The 19214-nt window shown below is 42.1% G+C and overlaps 1 protein-coding gene across 5 annotated transcripts in view; it reads left to right on the plus strand.

Moving 5' to 3' along the window:
- GBF1 (golgi brefeldin A resistant guanine nucleotide exchange factor 1) overlaps positions 1–19214 on the plus strand; it is a 179692-nt gene that overhangs the window by 139093 nt on the left and 21385 nt on the right. For all 5 annotated transcript variants that reach the window (XM_058188843.1, XM_058188844.1, XM_058188845.1 and 2 more), the window contains exons 25-32: positions 789–853; positions 2566–2689; positions 3927–3998; positions 9777–9871; positions 10698–10851; positions 15188–15407; positions 15493–15650; positions 16513–16756. In XM_058188843.1, coding sequence (XP_058044826.1) covers positions 789–853; positions 2566–2689; positions 3927–3998; positions 9777–9871; positions 10698–10851; positions 15188–15407; positions 15493–15650; positions 16513–16756 — 1132 coding nt within the window. The remainder of the gene's footprint in view (positions 1–788; positions 854–2565; positions 2690–3926; positions 3999–9776; positions 9872–10697; positions 10852–15187; positions 15408–15492; positions 15651–16512; positions 16757–19214) is intronic.

The following is a 19214-nucleotide window of genomic DNA, read 5'->3' on the forward strand; positions in this document are numbered from 1 at the left end:
TTCAGCCTCCATGGTCTCCTGCAGCACTCTGCCAGCCGGGCCATTACTGCTGTTCTACTGGCTCTGCCCAAATTGTCTTTCACTTTGTGGTCTCCAGGAGAGATCTCTTAGACTATCACACACACACACACACACACACACACACACACACACACACACAGAGGTCCAGTTCCTCTTGGTCCGGAGATGCTGCGTTGGTCAGAAGCGTGGGGTGAACAACACTTTGTTTTCTTTCGAGTAAATTTAAAATTCATACATTAAATTCAAACTATATAAGTTAGCACCTGCTGGCTGTCACTGTCTCACAACATTGTGATCAAAGTTACAGTAAACTTATTTATATATTTTTAATCTCTCAAATTCATTACTGAAAAGGATACCAAAGAGAGGAACTGTTTCAGTTTTAATTTAATTAACCCATTATAATTTAAAAACTCTTATCTCTGAAAATCATTTTCATTATGTATCCGAAACGTAACATCTTGCAAGCTCTCTGACAGTGCCAGATAAAAGTGACGTCTCTGAACATATACAGATGATAGAACTATTTTCACAAGAGATGCTTTAACCTATATTTGGTGATGATGTTTCTTATTTGCTGGAAAACAAATCAGAAATTAGTGCTGTGATCTTCTGATATAAATTAATCATGGCCATGTCATATTGAGGATCCTAGAGAAGTTCCCGATAACAATGCAAAACATGGAGAAGTAATACAGTGAAAAGCGGAATTGAAATAGTTTAATAAAATACATTTTAAATTACTAATTTATTGATTTGATCCATAGGTTGAAGATTTTGTAGATCCCAATGGCAAGATCTCTCTTCAGCGAGAGGAAACACCTTCTAATCGGTAGGTAACCCGGATAATAGAATAGATTGACAGAAAAACCTGCACTTCTATATCTACATGTCGAACTATTAGATATTATCTATATTAGAAATTAGATATAATTGTGGCAAGTTCTTAAAGAGATGGGAGTACCAGGCCATCTTATTTGTCTCTTGAGAAACTTATATGCAGGTCAAAAAGCAACAGTGAGAATTGGACACGGAACCACTGATTGGTTCAAAATTGGGCAAGAAGTCCGGCAAGGCTGTATACTATCACCCTGCCTATTTAACTTATATGCAGAGCACATCATGAGAAAGGCGGGGCTGGATGAATCACAAATTGGAATTAAGATTGCCGGGAGAAATATCAGCAACCTCAGATATGCAGATGATACCACTCTAACGGCAGAAGTCGGACACAACTTCACAACTAACAACAACAACAATGTTAGATATTAGAGAATATAGATGGAATCAATATCTCATAGTGCAAATTTCTCTTTATTAGATTCCAGCTAGCAGTCATAGCTTTTTGTCCATCTCACAGTTTTTGTTTATATCTAATATTCTGTATCTCCTGAGGAAGTTTTACCCCCATTGAGATGTTTGAGTTTTGCAGTAATGATGAATATCTGTAGCTTGGGTGTAGGATGAGTGGTACTGGTAGTTTTTTGGTAGAGGAGTGGTAGATTTTGGGGGTTGGGGTTGGGTAGCCATTAGAGAATGACATCAAGGAAGAGAAATGGCTGCTTGACATCTTTCTCTGTAATGGATATCCGACACATAGCACCCAAACCACACCACACCACACCACACTGCCAACCACCATGCAGAAATTAACCTTACCATACACAAAAGGGGTGTCAGAAATGACAGCCAGAATTTTCCAACCCCTAGGAATACACTCTACCAGGAATAATCCAGGATCAAAGACAAGATATTGAAGGATGAAAGAAACAATGTAATCTACAAAATCAATTGTAACCATTGCAACCAATCCTCCGTGGGAAAAACATCACATCAATTAACAACTAAGATCCAGAAACATCAGCTAGCAGTCAAACGCCACAGTCTCAGATCCTTAATCTTTACCCACACCAACACCAAACAGCACCAGTTTGATTGGAGCAACACAAAAATCATTGGCCACGCTACCACCTGCCATGCTCGTGAGTTCATTGAAGCCTGGCACTCCAGAAGCAATTCCATCAACAGACACATTGACCTACAACCAGCTTACGAACCCCTCAGAATCCAAATCAATCGCACAGCCAACCAAAGACAGTACCAACCCTCAGTCAACCCCCGCTAGTCCCTCCAATCAGTACTTCATCTCCCAGTGACCCTCACCTGATGTAACCTCCCCATCACAACACGCTCACGTGACACATCCACACCTGAAGTCCTTATAAACAGAAGAACTCTGACATTGGCATCCCCTAAATTCCATTGAAGATGTTACTTAGCTTTGTAATGAAATGTTCAGAAACCAACCTACAAGCTTGGAGAACGAACCTTAACTCTTATATTTGAGATTCCCCCATACCTCAGTTAATTTGTTTATTCATTTGCAATCCTTGGACTTCTAAATAAAGTTGCTGCTATATCTCTCTTGAGAATAAATTGGAGCATTTTGGCTGTTTTAGATTTGGGGCTCTGATACTGAGCTCTTTTTGCAGGTTCCTCCTCCCTCCTCTATCTATAAGCATGTTTTTCTTTTTTCTTTTGTAGTGGTGAGTCTACAGTGCTCATTTTTGTTAACTGGCTGACACTCAGTGGCACAGAACAATCTGGTATGAGAGGACCATCCACAGAGAATCAAGAAGCAAAGAGAATGGCCCTGGAATGTATAAAGGTAATTTGGGTTCAGGTAAAAGATAATGGCATATAGAGTAGAACAGTGGATGGCCAACCTTTTCCGGACCGAGTGGCCAAAGCGTGTGTGCGTGAATGCGCATGTGCGCACCTAAACCCCCAAAATGCAATGTGTGTGCAGCCCCATGCACCCTGCACATGCGTGGCAGAGACCTGAAGACCATATTGGACAGGTATATTTATTTGATTTTGTTTTTATTTTTGACAGACTTGAATACTGGGCCCTAACTAACAAAATGAAATTCAATGTAGAGAAAAGTAAAATCTTACACTTAAGCAAGAAAAACCAAAAGTACACATATAGATTGGGAGAAAACAGGCTTAATAGCAGTAACTGTGAGAGGGATCTTGGAGTCTTAGTGGACAACCAATTAAATATGAACCAACAGTGTGCAGTGACAACCAAAAAAGCCAATTCTAAATTGCATTAATAGAGGAATTCAAGATCAACTTTATTGTTGTTAGTTGCGAAGTCGTGTCCGACCCATCGCAAACGCATGGACAACGTTCCTCCAGGCCTTCCTGTCCTCTACCATCCTCTGGAATCTATTTAAACTCATGCCTATTGCTTTAGTGACTTCATCCAGCCACCTCATACTCTTCTTCTTTTGCCCTCTTTCCCAGCATTAGGCTCTTCTCCAGTGAGTCCTTCCTTTTCATTAGGTGACCAAAGTATTTGAGGTGAGGTACTAATACCACTGTATAAAGCCGAAGTTGTGGGAGCTTCATCACTCGGAAGCTTTCAAGAAGAGACCGAACTGCCATCCGTTAGGGCAGGGGTGTTAAACTCATGGCCTATGGGCCAGATGTGTCACGCACTGGCCACGCCCATGGCCAGTCTAGTGAAGGGGGGGAAAGTCACGATACTTCACGACGATGCCGTGATGATGCGAGTTTGACACCCCTGGTGTAGGGTCTCCTGATTGGGTGGCGAGGGGTGAACTAGATGTCCTACAAGGTCCCTTCCAACTCTATTATTCTATTTTATTCTAAATTTATTACAGTTCATAGTCCTTTCAAGAAGCCAAACTCTTTAATTTCCTGAGAAAAAGATTCAAACCAAGAAGTCCTTCATCCTAAAAATTAGTACAGGGTATTAATAAAGAGGCAATACATTCTAGAAATGTTTATGGATACTTAGTTTTTATACTATTTATATTTTACTTATTTTTACCTTGTGAGATTAACAATTTGTCTTCTAATTTTCCACTTTATAGCAATGTGATCCAGAGAAGTTAATCACTGAGAGCAAGTTTCTGCAACTTGAGTCCCTGCAGGAATTAATGAAGGTGAGGTTTGAGTTAGCCTTTCAGGCAGACTAGAAATAGGCAGACTAGAAATAGGCAGACTTAAACCAGTTGCAGAGTTTTGAGAAAATTTACTGTGAGTAATGAGATTTCATTGCTAATTTTAGATGGATTTGTATTGCTTACCTATCAAAATAATAAAATAATTGCTAGCTTCTTAAAGTTTTTTTTATTTAATTTGTCATAACAGTATACATAAACATTGTCATAAGTAAAAAAATATATCATGAAGAAAATATATATATATATATAAGTGAAGAATATGCATTAGCTATATTAATTCGATATAATAAAGGGAATAATAGGACAGGAACTGTAGGCACTTTTGTGCTCTTATGCATGCCCTTTACGGACCTCTTAGGAATGGGGTGAGGTCAATGGTAGACAGTTTTTGGTTGAAGATTTTGGGATTTTGAGTAGAGACTATGGAGTCAGGTAATGAGTTCTGTAATGAGTTCTGTGCCCCTATGAATTCTTTGGTGCTACATTTTCTCATTTTGGTTTCATTTTCTTTCAGAGATAAACAATTATCATACTTAGCTTTCTGCTAGTAATCCAAACAGGATCCTTAAGTATGATCGTATTTCTATATAGTATTTTGGGTTGTTATCCTTTGTAGTCTTTACAGTAGTTCCTTGTTTAGCCTTGAACAGCAACTGTCCAGTTGCAATGGTGTTGAAAAGGAGCATTGGTCTTACCTGATACGCTCCTTCTCAGTGTGCTGAGGGAGAATCCAAGAATGGGTTGACACTTGCCTTTCTGCCCAGAGACTGAGTAGTCAGAGTTTAGCCACGCTTCCTCTGCTTGTCTGAGCCCCAGTTTTTGAAGAAGGCGTAGCCCTTTACTAAACATAGTTCTGGTGACGATGTTTGCCACTCCTGGACTCTGGATCAGACGGTCACCAGGTGGATTTGGATTCTCCCTCAGCACACCGAGAAGGAGTATATCAGGTAAGACCAATGCCCCTTCTCCAGTGTGCTGATCGGAGAATCCAATGATGGGACATATCAAAGCTGGCTGTCCTAAGGGTGGGTAACAGTCTGGTCCAGAGTCCCCAAGGCTGTATGAACCTTTTGGAGAACTCTCCTGAAGGATGCTTCTGGTGAGGCAAAGGCGTCCAGTTTGTAATGCTTAATAAAGGGCATGTCATTGCCTTACAAATGTCTTCAATGAAGGCCTGTGTTACCCACTTGGCTGCGCTCGCCCGGGCAATGGAATGGCCTGAAGCTCGTAGGCCTTGGCGATGCACGCCCTTATCCACCGGCCTACAGTCAATGACATCACCTTGTTACCACTGGAATGACACAAACAGGGATTCTGTTTTGCGAATCAATGGTATCCTCTTGATATATCTGCAGATATATCCTGGGCCCTCCTGACATCCAAGGTGTGCCATTTCTTCTCCAGGGCGTGAGTTGGCCCTGGGCAGAAGTCTGGCAATATGATTTCCTGAGCCCTATGGAACCAGCAATTCACCTTGGGGGGAAAGAAGAGGTCCAACCGCAGAACCACCCCTGTTTGAGTGAAAGATACAAAGGTCCTCTGTTACTGAAAGAGCCGCCAGTTCAGAGATCCGCCTGGCTGAAGTGATGACCATGAGGAAGGCAACCTTGAAGATAAAGAAGCGCAGATTGGCTGTCTTCAACGGCCTGAAGAGTACAGCGGTGAGGCTTGCAGTACCTTGGGAAGGTACTGTCGTGTCCCACCCCCACTCCAACGAACAAGTCAAGGAAGTCCGTAACAAACTTGGCAACGAAGCCTCTGCAGCTTGGCAAGTTCCTTCGAGGTTTATCAGGGCAGGCAGGAGTCCAAGTTGTGACTTCAGCGATAGGGTCCGGTATCAGCAAACTAGATAAGACTTTGCTTGACTCAAGGTTGGAATGCCAAAAGCAAGTCCTTTATATAGACTGTGGAGTGTGGCTCCATGACTCAGCATTTATCCAGGCCTGCCCCACCCTTCCTTCTGCTGGTGCCGCCTCTCAGATCTCCAGAAGCGAGAGTCCACCTACCCTGAATTGTCTTCAGCTGGATCTGCTGTCAGCGTCTGGGAAAGGGAGGGGTCAGAGGGAGCAGGACCGGGTGATTCCACCACCTGGCTGGCTTCCTGCTCTGAAGGCTGAGCCAAAGGAACACACGCTGTATGAGTGAGGTTTATTGGGCTTCTCCTTTCACTCCTTGAATCCTCTCCGGGCATGGGGCCAGAGCCGGGGGCTGGAGTCATGACAGGCCGTTCATCTTCATTATCAGACTCGGAGTCTGATAAAAGGCCCGATTGGACACAGGAGGGGCCCAGCTGAGGAGAGGAGGGAGGACGAGTCACAACAGGTACCAGGTGGGGTACCTATGTACCACAGGAGGTTTTAGGTTAGCTGCACCTCTCAAGAAAACTGCACAATCGGGTGTTGAGTGAGGGACTCCAGATCCTGACATGCTAACACCGTGGACAGAGCAGCCACTTGTCTGTGAATGGTGTCTGGGGCCAATCCTTTGTCCAGCCCTTCCTGTAAAAAATCCAGGATCTGTGGAAATGATACAATGTGACCTTTGGAGCACCATCGACAAAATGGTGTCCAGGTCGCATTATAGATCTGGTTAGTCGATGGCCTTCTGGAGGCCTGAATCATCTCTATCACCTTGATGGAGAATTTGTCCATCCTCAGGATACTCCTCTCAAATGTCAGACAGTCAGCTGGAGCCACTGGAGCTTTGGATGGACCAAGGCCCCCTGGCTGAGACAGATCCTGTTCTGGGGAATCTGAGACAGATCCTGTTCTGGCTGAGACAGATCCTGTTCTGGGATATTGAGAGGCTGACCAGATATGCATACCAAGGGCATCGGGGCCAGTGAGGAGCGAGAAGGAGGACCTCTGCCCTCTCTGCTAACACCTTCCTGATTACCCCAGGAATGAGGGGAAGAGGAGGGAAGACATACATTAGCCCCCGGGGCCAAGGGCTGCAGAGTGCATTGACCCCTTCCGCCCCTGGTGTGGCAAACCTGGAGAAGAACCTGAGCAACTGGGCGTTTGTCAGGGTGGTGAACAGGTCCACAATTGAATGGCTGAACCTCTCGGACAGCTCTCTGAAGAGGTCCGGGTGCAAGCGCCGCTCGGAGTGGTCTGTTGTGGCCCTGCTGAACCAGTCCTCCTGCACATTCGTTGTCTCCGAGATGTGCTCCACCCTGAATATGCCTCTCTGCCCAGAGTCCCAATTGCTCCGCTTCGCGTATGAGGGACCTGGAATGGGGGCCTCCCTGGCGGTTGATGTGAGCCTTGGTGGCGACATTGTCCATTAGATGCAGGACATGGTGGCCAGTGATGGTATGCTGGAATTGATGGAGGGCCAAGTGCCCTGCCCTGAGCTCCAGCCAGTTGATATTGTTCCTCAGATCCACCTGAGTCCACCACCCTTGTGTCACCTGGGACTGGAGGTGGGCACCCCAGCCAAAGAGGTCCTTGAAGCCCTTGGTCATGGCTCGACACATCCAGCATTGGAAGTACCAAAGTACCCTTGATGGAACCTGAACCTTGGCATTTGAATTGCTGCGGCTGGCTCTTTGGTATAGCAGAAGAAACCAGTGTAAGGTCCTGGCATGCAGCCGTGCCCAAGGGACAGTTGAAATGCAGGAAACCATCTTTCCCAGGAGCTGTGAGAGGAGAGCCAAGGGTACTTTTGGTTCCGCCCAAATCTGGGTTGCTAAGGCCTCTATACTGGTCTAACGTTCCTGGGAGAGGTATGACTTGGCATCTATCACTGTGCCAAGATGTAACAGACAAGTGGTGGGAACTAAGTGGCTCTTCTCGAAGTTGACTGAAAACCCCTGGCCCTGAAGGACCCAGATTGTGGTCTGGAGATCCTCTTTCGCCTGAAGATGAGAGGATGACTATATCAGGATGTCGAGGTAGCACTGTACCCTCACGGGAATTGTCCTGAGATGTGCCGCTAGCACTGCTAACAACTTGGTAAAGGTCCAGGGCACAGGGGACAGTCCGAATGGTAGGGCCCTGTATTGAAAGTGGCGCCCTGCATAACAGAATCTCAGGAGCCTTCAGTGGGAAGGATGGAGAGGCACGTGGAGGTAAGAAGTCGTCCTCTTGGATGCTTCCCAAGATGAATTGTCTGGACTGCATCTTGAATCGTTTTATACTAGATGGATGTTCAATTTTTTGAGGTCCAGAATTGCTCTCCACCACCACCACCACCCCGAATTCTTCGGGACTAGGAAAAGGATAGAATAGGATCCCTGTCCCAGTTGGCCCTCTGGAACCGGCTCGAGAGCGTGGATGTCCAACAAGTGTTGGATTGCAGTTTCCATGAGGCCCATCCTTATGATGTTCTCGGAGATGGAGCAACGAATGAAGTGATTCAGGGGTGTGGAGAGGAATTCAAGTGTGAGGCCTATTTAGGACCCAAGCATCTGTTGTGGTCTCCTCCCATTGGGTTGCAAATAGATTGAGTTGACCGCAGGGGTGAAATGCTCCCTGTTCAGACCGGATCATCCGATCCGGTAGCGATGACAGGGGGTGGTTTGGAAAACTGGTAGCAAAAATCCCTGCCCGCCCCCCACCCACCCCGCCCAGCTGAGCTGCGTGATCATCAGGGGTTTCTTTTTTTTTCTTTAAAAAGCATTTTTTCTTTGGCAGAAAAAAAGGCTTTTAAAAGTAAAGAAAAAAGAGCCTCTGATGATTGTGCGGCTCAACTGGGATCATCTGAACCTTTTAAAAGCATTTTTTCTATAACCTCTTCGACCGAAGAGGTTGTAGAAAAAATGCTTTTAAAAGTAAAAAAAAAAAAAAGTTGGCCCCGCCCACCCTATCACATTACCCCCCCCACACACACACACCAAGCCATGCCCACAAAACCGATAGTAACAAATTTTATATTTTACCCCAGGTTGACTGCCAATGGGAGGATTGGACTGGCAGTCACTTAGATTGGCTAAAAGGCCGACTGCCGGACCCAGGAAATGGCCGCTTGGCTTGGAATTGCCTATTCGGCCAAATAGGTTGTAAAAAAAATGCTTTTAAAAGTAAAAGAAAAAGACTGCGCGCCACAGCTGATCACCTCCCCCGTGCGCTGTTCTACTAACCCCACACCTCCTTTTGGCGTGCACTGCATGCATATGCACACGCGTGTGCATTTGGTGCGTGGTGCGCAGCCAGCAAACCGGTAGTAAACCGGTTCAGATTTCACCACTGGGCTGTACCATCCCATCCTGCAAAGAAGTATTAACCACTGCTCAGACCCAACTACACGCCACCATTCAACCAATTAGGAGGGGCATGGGTCCAGAACACAAATGATCAAGCTTACACTCACAAGGTTCTTCTTTAGAACCAGCTAACTCTTTCCAAATAACAGACCTCAGACGTGCTCTGGTCACTTTCAAAGGATTTGTCCAGCTACAGTCCAACTGAGTGAAATTGAGTCGCTTTCTCTAACAGATGTTGAGAATATTCTTCACAGCAGCCTTGTAACAGCTCCATTGACTGCTTGCTCTTTATCCAGGAGGGATATCTAATCACTGATTTATGCTGCTTTTATACTATTGGGGTAATAATATTTTTAAAATATGTTTGATTATTGTGAGCTGTCCGCATCCTCCAATCAGAGGAGCTGGCAAATGTTAAAAAATAAATGTATAATATTACGCCTACAAAACTTGTTTGACTTTTCATTTCCATGGTCATTGCAGCAGCTTATTGTATCTGTTCCCACCTTTATACCAAGGTTAAATATGTGAATATTCTTTGGCTGTTTCAGGCTCTCATATCTGTGTCTCCTGATGAGGAAACGTATGATGAGGAAGACTGTGCTTTCTGTTTGGAGATGCTCTTGAGGATTGTGCTGGAAAATAGGTCAGTCATATAGATGCCATTTTACCCTTTAATATGGCAAAAAATGTTGAGAACTTTCAATTTTACTTGATAGCATTCTTCAAACTGGAAACTCAGGAGAATTGTCATGTTGAAGAGTATCCCTAACAGCAATTCAATTTGATTATTTCATTCTTAATGCCATGGAAAAAATCTATATTGTTACTAAGAGTCAATGATGACTTGTTGGCACATAATGAGGGAACTGTGATGGTGAGATTTTCATATCAAATTCTGCTTGATCTCCTCCAGTTTATCCCCATATGTCAGGGGTCTCCAACCTTGGTCCCTTTAAGACTCGTGGACTTCAACTCCCAGAGTCCCTCAGCCAGCAAAGCTGGCTGAGGAACTCTGGGAGTTGAAGTCCACGAGTCTTAAAGGGACCAAGGTTGGAGACCCCTGACATATGTGACCCATTTTTTAGTGTGAAGCTGACCAGAAAGGGATCTCTTTCCACTAATTACTGGTGGTACTTTATTTACAACTGTAATTGAGTCCAGAATTATGTTTGTATAAGTCGTGTCACCCCATGACTACTCTGGATTTTACAATCTCTTTTGTAGCAGTTGTTAAGCGCCTTTTTTGCAGCAGTCATTATTTGCAATGGGTATTTTTTTGCCAGAAAGCTGAACGGAAGACCAGAACTTTCAGTCCCCTAGTTAAGGCCAGCACCTTAACCAAATTGGCCCTGAATAAATCATTCACGTACATTGATCACAAATTCCAACTATCAACTGCCTAGAATAAAGCCTGTGTTTTGGTCTATCTTTTTCCCCACAGTATTCTTTTTCTTTCCCTTTCTTTATAGGGATCGTGTGACTTTTGTTTGGCAGGCAATGCGAGATCATCTTTACCATTTATGTATTAATGCCATGGAATACTGTTGTCTAGTGGAAAGAGCAGTAGTGGGTCTATTGAGACTGGCAATCCGACTTCTGCGCAGAGAAGAAATAAGTGCCCAGGTAAATACAGTTCTGTGTGATATGTCAATTTCTGAAGGGACTAATTTCATTGTGTCTCTTCAGTGTTAGTTACCGAGAATGTTCCAATACTAAAAGTATCATTGCTCCATATGTTAAGGGTAGAATTCCCGCCTTTCCTGTTGGTTTTTTGTTTTGACCATCATGAGAAGTATTTCCAGGATTTTTCCATGTTCTTTCAGACATCTGTTGGGCATGTTCATATATATTCCCTCCCTCCCTCCCTCCCTCTTCATCTCTCCATCTCTCTCTTCCAGGTTGAGATTTTCGTTCAGATTTTACTCCTTCTATTATCTTATCAAGTAGAGAGATAAGACAATCAGACTCCTTTTTCATGTTCAGAAAATATTTATAAGTTACACCTAACAAATAAGCAGAATGGCTCACTCCCTTGGGTTTGGTGTTATACAGCCTTATGCACCTGTCTTAAAGTAGGAGCATGACAGTAGAGCAACAAAATCAACATAAATAACCATGCTTCCTACTATACTAAAAGTAGTTCATGTGACTAATGTTTTCTAATCATATTACAAAATTCTGAAGGTACAGAAAATGACTACCCATTTGTTTTTTAGCACCATCTTTCACATTCCATCATATTGAGGACGTTTCAGTCATGGCTATAGTAGTATCAGGAGGGTCTTGGACAATTGACTGTGGCCACATTACCACAGCCACTTCACTGTGGCCCCTCCTGCCCCAGCTAACCTACTGTTGTCCTTAACCCCCGCCACATTGCCATGTCTGCCTATCTCCCGCTGCACATCATGGGTCCCATGCCCCAGGCATTCCCACCCCCTCCATTGGTTCTTCCCCACCTCTCATCTCCCTCCTCTCTTTCTTTGTGCCTTGCACTGGGCAGTTTACTGTGCAACAAATCTTTGCGGAAGATTTGCAGAACATGAAGAAATAATAACATTTTTGTGTCCATCTGTAAATCTATATGCCTTTAATCCTGATTGATAACCTATACATTTTAATTTCCTTGCCTTTGGCTGTCCTTTCCTCCTATTTCTTTTGGGGATGTGCACCCATGCACCGCTGCCAAAGATTCTTAAATGTGCCAAAGATGGTTGTCTTTTATACAATATGGATTTTGATCAACTGCTGAACGCCATAGTTTATTGACCAAATAATTGGCAGTTAAAATTGCCTCAACACAATACACCCTAGTTTATAACATATCATTCCTGAGTTCAGCGCCTCTGAACCCATTTTTCTATGGGTTGTGCCTTTCTCAGCCACTGCTGAAACTTACTAGACATGAACTCTGTACTTCTGTCTGTCTATAGTTGACATACACTTTGTTTATACCTTCTCTCTACAAATATTACCCACTACTTAAATCGTTGAAACATGTTTGTTTTGCTTTTTAGTAAATCATCAAATCCATATCCTGAGAAATCATCAACAATTACCAAAGCAAATTTAGCCCCTCCCATGGAGGGGATAGATAGCCAATTAAATCAGCGTGCGCTAACTGAAAAAAATCTTTCAGATTTTCTGTCACTTCTTTTGCTGACAGGGTATATTTTCAATTTGGTCTCTTTACAGATTGCACAATCCAAATAGTTGTCACAGTCTTTTACATTCATGCCAGGCATTTTCTGCATTACTTTAAAGCTTGCATGACCCAGTCTTCTGTGTAACAAATGTGCAAACTCATTATGCTTTGGTTCATTAGAAAAGATTGTTTGTACATTGCTACCAGTTTCCTTGTGGTTCAAAACATATCAATTGTCCAGTTTCAAACCTTGTGCACACATCCTCTTTATTACTCTTGCAAAAATTACCTTACACCCTTCATTGTTTAAGCAAGACACACTCAGCAAATCCGGTATCCATAAAATCTTATCAAACAATATACCAATACATGGTATGTATATTGTTCCTCGGCACTGTACAATGGAATGATTACCATTTGCTTTCATATTCTTGGGCAGCTGATCCCAAACTGGAAAAAAGTTTTGGGTTTACAGTATGCTCACTTGCCCCATTATCTGACAAATACCTTCAGTGTCTTGGCATGTTGCCTTCATCACAGAACTTTGTTTCTTCCATCCTTGTGCTGTCCCTCTCCTTTTTGTATCTTTTAATCATCTCATTGGGCAATTTCTCCAGATATATTGGGTGGATTCACATGCAAAGCAATGTTTGACTACACAGACTTTATCTCCCACCTTGTTATCTCTCTGGAATGTGGCTTCTTTCTGACTGATCTGTAAATTACTGTCATTTCTCTTGCATGCAGTGTTTCTCTCTAATCTTTTCTGTTCTTCTAAAAGCCTCCCAGTTATATAACTCATAGTTAAATCACACTCATTAATGGACTCAAGGCTTGTTACTAATACATCCAGGTATTATCAAGGGAACTCAGCACAACAGACACATTGTGTGCTTCTGAAAACACCATTCTTCACTCTTCTAATTCAAGGAAGGTTTTCCTCATGAACTGGAGGTGATAGCAATAGCACTTAGACTTGTATACCACTTCACAGGGCTCTTTCCAGCCCTCTCTAAGCGGTTTTACAGCGTCAACCTATGGCCCCCAACAATCTGGGTCCTCATTTTACTGACCTCAGAAGGATGGAAGGCTGAGTCAACCTGGAGCCAGTGAGACTTGAACTGTCTGTAGTCAACAAAAGTAGCCTGTAGTACTGCATTCTAATCACTGCACCACCATGGCTCTGATCCAACAAATTTTCTCAGACTGTAGAAAATTCTCTTTGCCCTATAAAGTTTTCTGGTGAGCGCTACTTTTCTGCTTCTTTTACATAAATTCTGTGTAGGGCAAACCAACATTCCCTAGCAGATGTTAGCTTGTAAAATTATGCTGGCTAGTGCTTTTCCATTTTGCCTTTTTCTGTTTCTCATTGAGATCTGTTGGAGAATTGCTTACAACTGTCCACAAATCCTCGCTCCATAGAAATACCTTCATCTTTAGGCTCCGTGAGAGATTATTTATCTTATTAAGAACAGCCAAAGGAAATTATCCTCCCGTTTCTATAATAGATAACATTAGGTTGTCTTTACAGCCAATTTCCCTCAGATTCACAAAGAAACTTTTACTTCAAAGAAAATGATACTGCTGCTTCAGTGTACTTCTGGGCCCATAACCTGTCAGAATTGCGTACCAGCTGTCCAATTGAAGTTCAGAGATGCTGACATAAACTTGTAGTTTTATATAAATAAATATACTTTACATCTCTATTTACAACAAACAAGATAGTCAGGCAAACAGGAGCATCGTGAGGTGAATCGCAGAGCATTCAGGGCACACAGGAGAAAAAGGTGGGGGAAAAGGGAAATTCTCTCTCCACACCTATAGCAACCATTCACAGCGCACATTCTTCACGTGGGAGCCAGCACTCTCCCACCAATCAGCTATAACTGTGTGTTACAACTCACTGCACAACCCCACTGCTCCAGAAGCTAAATTTAAATATCTTAACAGGGATGCAGTGGGTTGGCTGGGGCGGGGGGACACAGTGAAGTGGCCACAGGAATGTGACCGTGACCAGTTGTCCCATTCCATATCAGGATATGACTCTCTGGGACAGGGGTCTGCAAACTTGGCTCTTTTAAGACTTGTGGACTTCAACTCCCAGAGTTCCTCAGCCAGCAAAGTTGAAGTCCACAAGTCTTAAAAGAGCCAAGTTTGCAGACCCCTGCTCTAGGATAACAAAGGCTGTGGGTTTTGGAAAGTTCTACTCCTTCTTTATTAGAGGCTCAGGGTTGCTAATTATTAATGTTTCCTATGGGAAAAAGTAACCAGATTCTTTCCACATTCATTTGATGTTATGGAAGTTTTTTGAGATGAAGCCATAAGGTTGATCAAACAATAGATTACCCCACATAAATGTCAGAAAAGGAAATATCATTTGCAATATCATAGCAGTGCAACAAATGTCTGAGGTGATTCCTTCATTTCTGACACCCACTTCAAATTTATTTCATTTAAACATACATTTTGTAAAGATTTAAAACTTTGCATTTTCAAACACTTTATATATAATATTTTTAAATATCAGAGTCACTCTGTGAGTGAGATAGATGGCCTCCAATAAATAACCAGAGATATATTTTTTTACAGATTTATCTCTTTTTACCTTCTTCGTGTTTCAAAAGATTAAAAGTAGAAATAAATTCAGGAGAAAAAAGCTTTGTGATTTTTCACCAGGCAAGACGATACAATTACAAATCTAGTTATTCTTCCTATAATTCAGACTTGAATGTTCTGCTAGTAGTTAAAAAACATGAATCTGGTACAGGTATAATTTACGTTTATTGTAGTTACCGTGATTTCTCTCTTGAGTAGGTGTTGCTCTCCTTGCGAATCTTGCTCATGATGAAACCCAGCATGTTAAACAGGGCAAGTCATCAGATTGCATATGGCCTTCATGAGCTTCTCAAGACTAATGCTGCCAATATTCACTCTGGAGAAGACTGGTACACACTCTTTACTCTCTTGGAATGCATTGGTTCTGGAGTGAAACCACCCCCAGCGCTGCAACCTACAAGAACGGAGAATGATACAGGTAAATTGGTCACTGGCAATGGGGTTTCTTGCCAGTCTGTTAACAGTTGTTGCTTCATTCTGTTTTGTTTAATCATTTGTTTAAGGAGCTCAGTCAGACAGTGAGATCTCCTATCATCCAAATGAAACCGGCCTAGATCGTGGCTACACTTCTGATTCAGAAGTATATGCAGATCACGGCAAGCAAGGTAAATTGCATCGTTCCGTCACTGATGTAGATGTGGTGAACAGTGGCTGGCTTGTGGTAAGTAATTTTGAGTGTTTTGATCTCTTTTATATGTATCTGAGATGAGTGAATAGTAAATAATTAAGGGTTTTCGCCGTCTATTGTTTGAAAAAAAATAAAAGGAACATGCCCCTCATTTACCGTGTTAAAAGTAATTCTGCATGCCCAAACTCTGTTCTAAGCCCTTAACAGTGGTTAAGGTAACACTGAGAATGATGTGTGGTAATTGGGCATGAGCAGGCTTCAAACGTAGCCCATAGTTTTCCTAAATCAAGAAATAGTTTGGTTTGTTTCCAAGACAATCCAGTCCATTGGTTCTCCAACTCATTCACTGATTTCTCTTTTTATATTGTGAACATAAGAAGCTACCTTATCTTGAATTATATTATTCAGTGCATCTAATTATTGCTTACATTGTCCCCAGGATTTATTTACTAATGCTTGCATGTGTGTATGAGAAACCTGCTGTGTCTACTCTTTATCTATATACATATATTTGTATGGACTTTTTGGACTTTTTGCTGATGCAAGGATTGACAAATTGATATTTTATGAATTTGCTTATAGATCAGGGATGGGATATGGGATGAAAAGCGATCTGTTTGTAACCTAAAGGGTATGAAGAGTTATTAAATTGGTTTATAGTTGTGATGAAGGTTGGAAGTCTATTTTTTTTCCTTTTTTTATTATATTCATTCTTTTCTTTTTCTTCTTTTTCCCCTGCACTTTTTGTTCTTTTTCTTTTTGTTTCTCTAAGTTTAGTTCTGTTACCTTCTAGTATTTTTACATATTTTTAAATAAAAATTATATTTAAAAAGCACATTGACATCAGTTAGAATATATGATTTCCTTTAAGCTTTGAACAATCTCTATTTCACAGGTTGGGAAAGATGACATTGATAATTCAACCATGGCTGGACTTTCCAGACTAGGAAATTCTCCCCTGGTGAATCAGTATAGTCTGACTGTGGGAATGGATCTGGGTCCTCATAATACCAAATCTCTCATGAAGTGTGTTGAGTCCTTATCTTTTATTGTGCGAGATGCAGCTCATGTAACCCCTGAGAACTTTGAGCTCTGCGTCAAAACAATCCGCATCTTTGTGGAAGCCAGCCTAAATGGAGGTAAGCCAGATTTCTATTAGTTTCTATATGGCCCAAAAGCTCCAACTACTGCTACTACTATTATTACTACTACTACTACTAATGCGTATTATCATTGTCTTATTTTTTAAAAAAAACAGCAAGGAAATATTTATATAATCTAGGTGACTTGGTCTTTCCTTAGAGGAAACAATGCCTGAGGGTTGATATGCAGAATATGCTGTGCATCTCTCAGGTAAAATTGGTCACATTCACTCTATGTCAGACTCCACCCTTAGAGCAGAGTTAATGGAGGTGATGGGGGCTACATCTTCCAAGGTGATATGGGAAGGATTTGAGCCTGTTGAATTAGGAAGTGGGCAGAGCTCTCTCAGCTGCTAGTTCAGCCACGGGTGTTAGATTCATGCCCCTTCTGGCTAATTAAGGCCTCGTGGGTAGGCATCGCATGTATGGATCTGGGCAATAGTTAACAACTCCTTGAAAGAGAGAGTGATCCCACCACCTTTAAAAGTGGTGGTGATGTACCCCCTTTTTACAGGACCATTGCTTGATCCAGCTAGCCTGGGCAGTGTCCAACCTCCCCTTTTGAGGGAAGATGGTAGAGAGACTGATCACATAGCAGTTTTGGAGAATTCTGGATGAGGTGGATTATTTTTAGTCATGGTCCAGACTAAGGCTTGATATGGCATTAATTGCACTCATGGAGCGGTAGGAGTGGGATCAGTGGTGGGATTCAGCCAGTTTGCACCATTTCGGGAGAACCGGTTGTTAACTTACTGAGCAGTTTGGCAAACTGGTTGTTGGAAGAAATTATTAGAGCAGAGAACCGGTTGTTAAATTACTTGAATCCCACCACTTAGTGGGATGAAAGTAGGGCATCCATCCTGATGCTTCTTGGCCTCTCAGTGGCATTTGATACCATTGATCATGGTATTCTTCTGGGCTGGTGCCAGGAATTGCGGGTGGGTGGCACTGTATTGTGCTGGTTCTCTTCCTTCCTCTGGGGCCAGTTCCAGTTGGGGTTGATAGAAGGAGAGAGATCTAGCCCATGGCCCCCCTACTTTGTGTTTCTATTTAACATTTACATGAGGCTGGTGAGTGAGGTGATCCATCAGTTTGGGGTAAGATATTATCACTATGCAGACAACGCCCAGTTTTATATTTCTATGCCAGGCCCCTTGAATGATGTTGTAGACATCCTATCCCAATATCTGGAAGGTGTTGGGGACTGGACTCATTGAAAATCAAGGTTTTTCTATCCCTGGTTTGGATGGGATTGCACTGAACCAAGCAGACCTTGTGCACAATTTGAAGATCCTTCCGGTCTTGCAGCTCCTGCTTAAAAAAACAGGTGGCAGCCATGGCTAGGAAAGGCTTCCACAACTCTGGGTGTAACATTGGTTGTATCTATACCTGGATTGGGAGGCCCCGCTCACAGTAATTCACACCCTTGTAACCTCCAAATTAGATCATCTTACACGCTCTAGGTGGGCTGGCCCTGATGTAAGGATACAAACTATTCAAAGAAACAGAAAGAGGAGGTGGAATTGCATTATATGTAAAAGATCACTACATCTCTACAGAAATACACAAAACTAAGGACAAAAGCCTCCTAGAATCCATATGGGTCAATATAAAAGGAAAAAAAGAATAACATTATTATAGGTGCATACTACACGCCACCCAACAAAGCAGAAGAAATAGCTAAACTTTTTGCAAACAAAACAAAACAAAGAATTTTTTTCCCAATTTTATCGGAATTGTTTGGAATAAGTACAATATTTTTGGCAATATGTTCATTTTAATTGTTGCTACTCTTCCTACCAGTGATACCCTGTTTTCTCCAAAATAAGACATTCCCTGATAATAAGCCCAATCAGGCTTTTGAGTGCATGGCAATAAGGCCAAGCGCTTATTTCAGAGTTCAAAAAATATATAAGACAGTCTTATTTTCAGGGAAACACGGTAATTGTAGGTTCTTTCACTTTTCCAGATCTTTTTGAATTTGCTTCAACCACTTACAATTATCTTCTTTAATCGTTACACATCTTGCTGTCAACTGAATCCCTAGGTACTTAACTTTCGTTACAATGTGAATGTCTTTATTATTTATTTATTAATGTTTCTCTTTATTAACTCTATTTTTTGCTTATCCGTAATGTTTTTAATTAAAATCTTAGTTTTTTCTTTATTTATTTTCAGACCTGCCACTTCTCCATATTCTTCTATTTTTCTTATTAATTTAGGTTCTATTACTAGTGGATCTTCCACAATAAAAGCTAGATCATCTGCAAATGCCTGTAGCTTATCCTGTTCCCTTTTAATCTCCATACCTTTTATCTCCATATCTTGTCCAATGTTCCTGTTTAATACTTCCAGTGTCAATATAAACAATAATGGGGACAGGACATCCTAGTCGTGTACCTTTCTTAATGCTAACTTTCTCAGGCATATCTCCATTTACCATTATTTTTGCTGT

This window comes from Ahaetulla prasina, chromosome 6 (assembly GCF_028640845.1).
Source record: "Ahaetulla prasina isolate Xishuangbanna chromosome 6, ASM2864084v1, whole genome shotgun sequence".
NCBI classification, from domain to species: domain Eukaryota; kingdom Metazoa; phylum Chordata; class Lepidosauria; order Squamata; family Colubridae; genus Ahaetulla; species Ahaetulla prasina.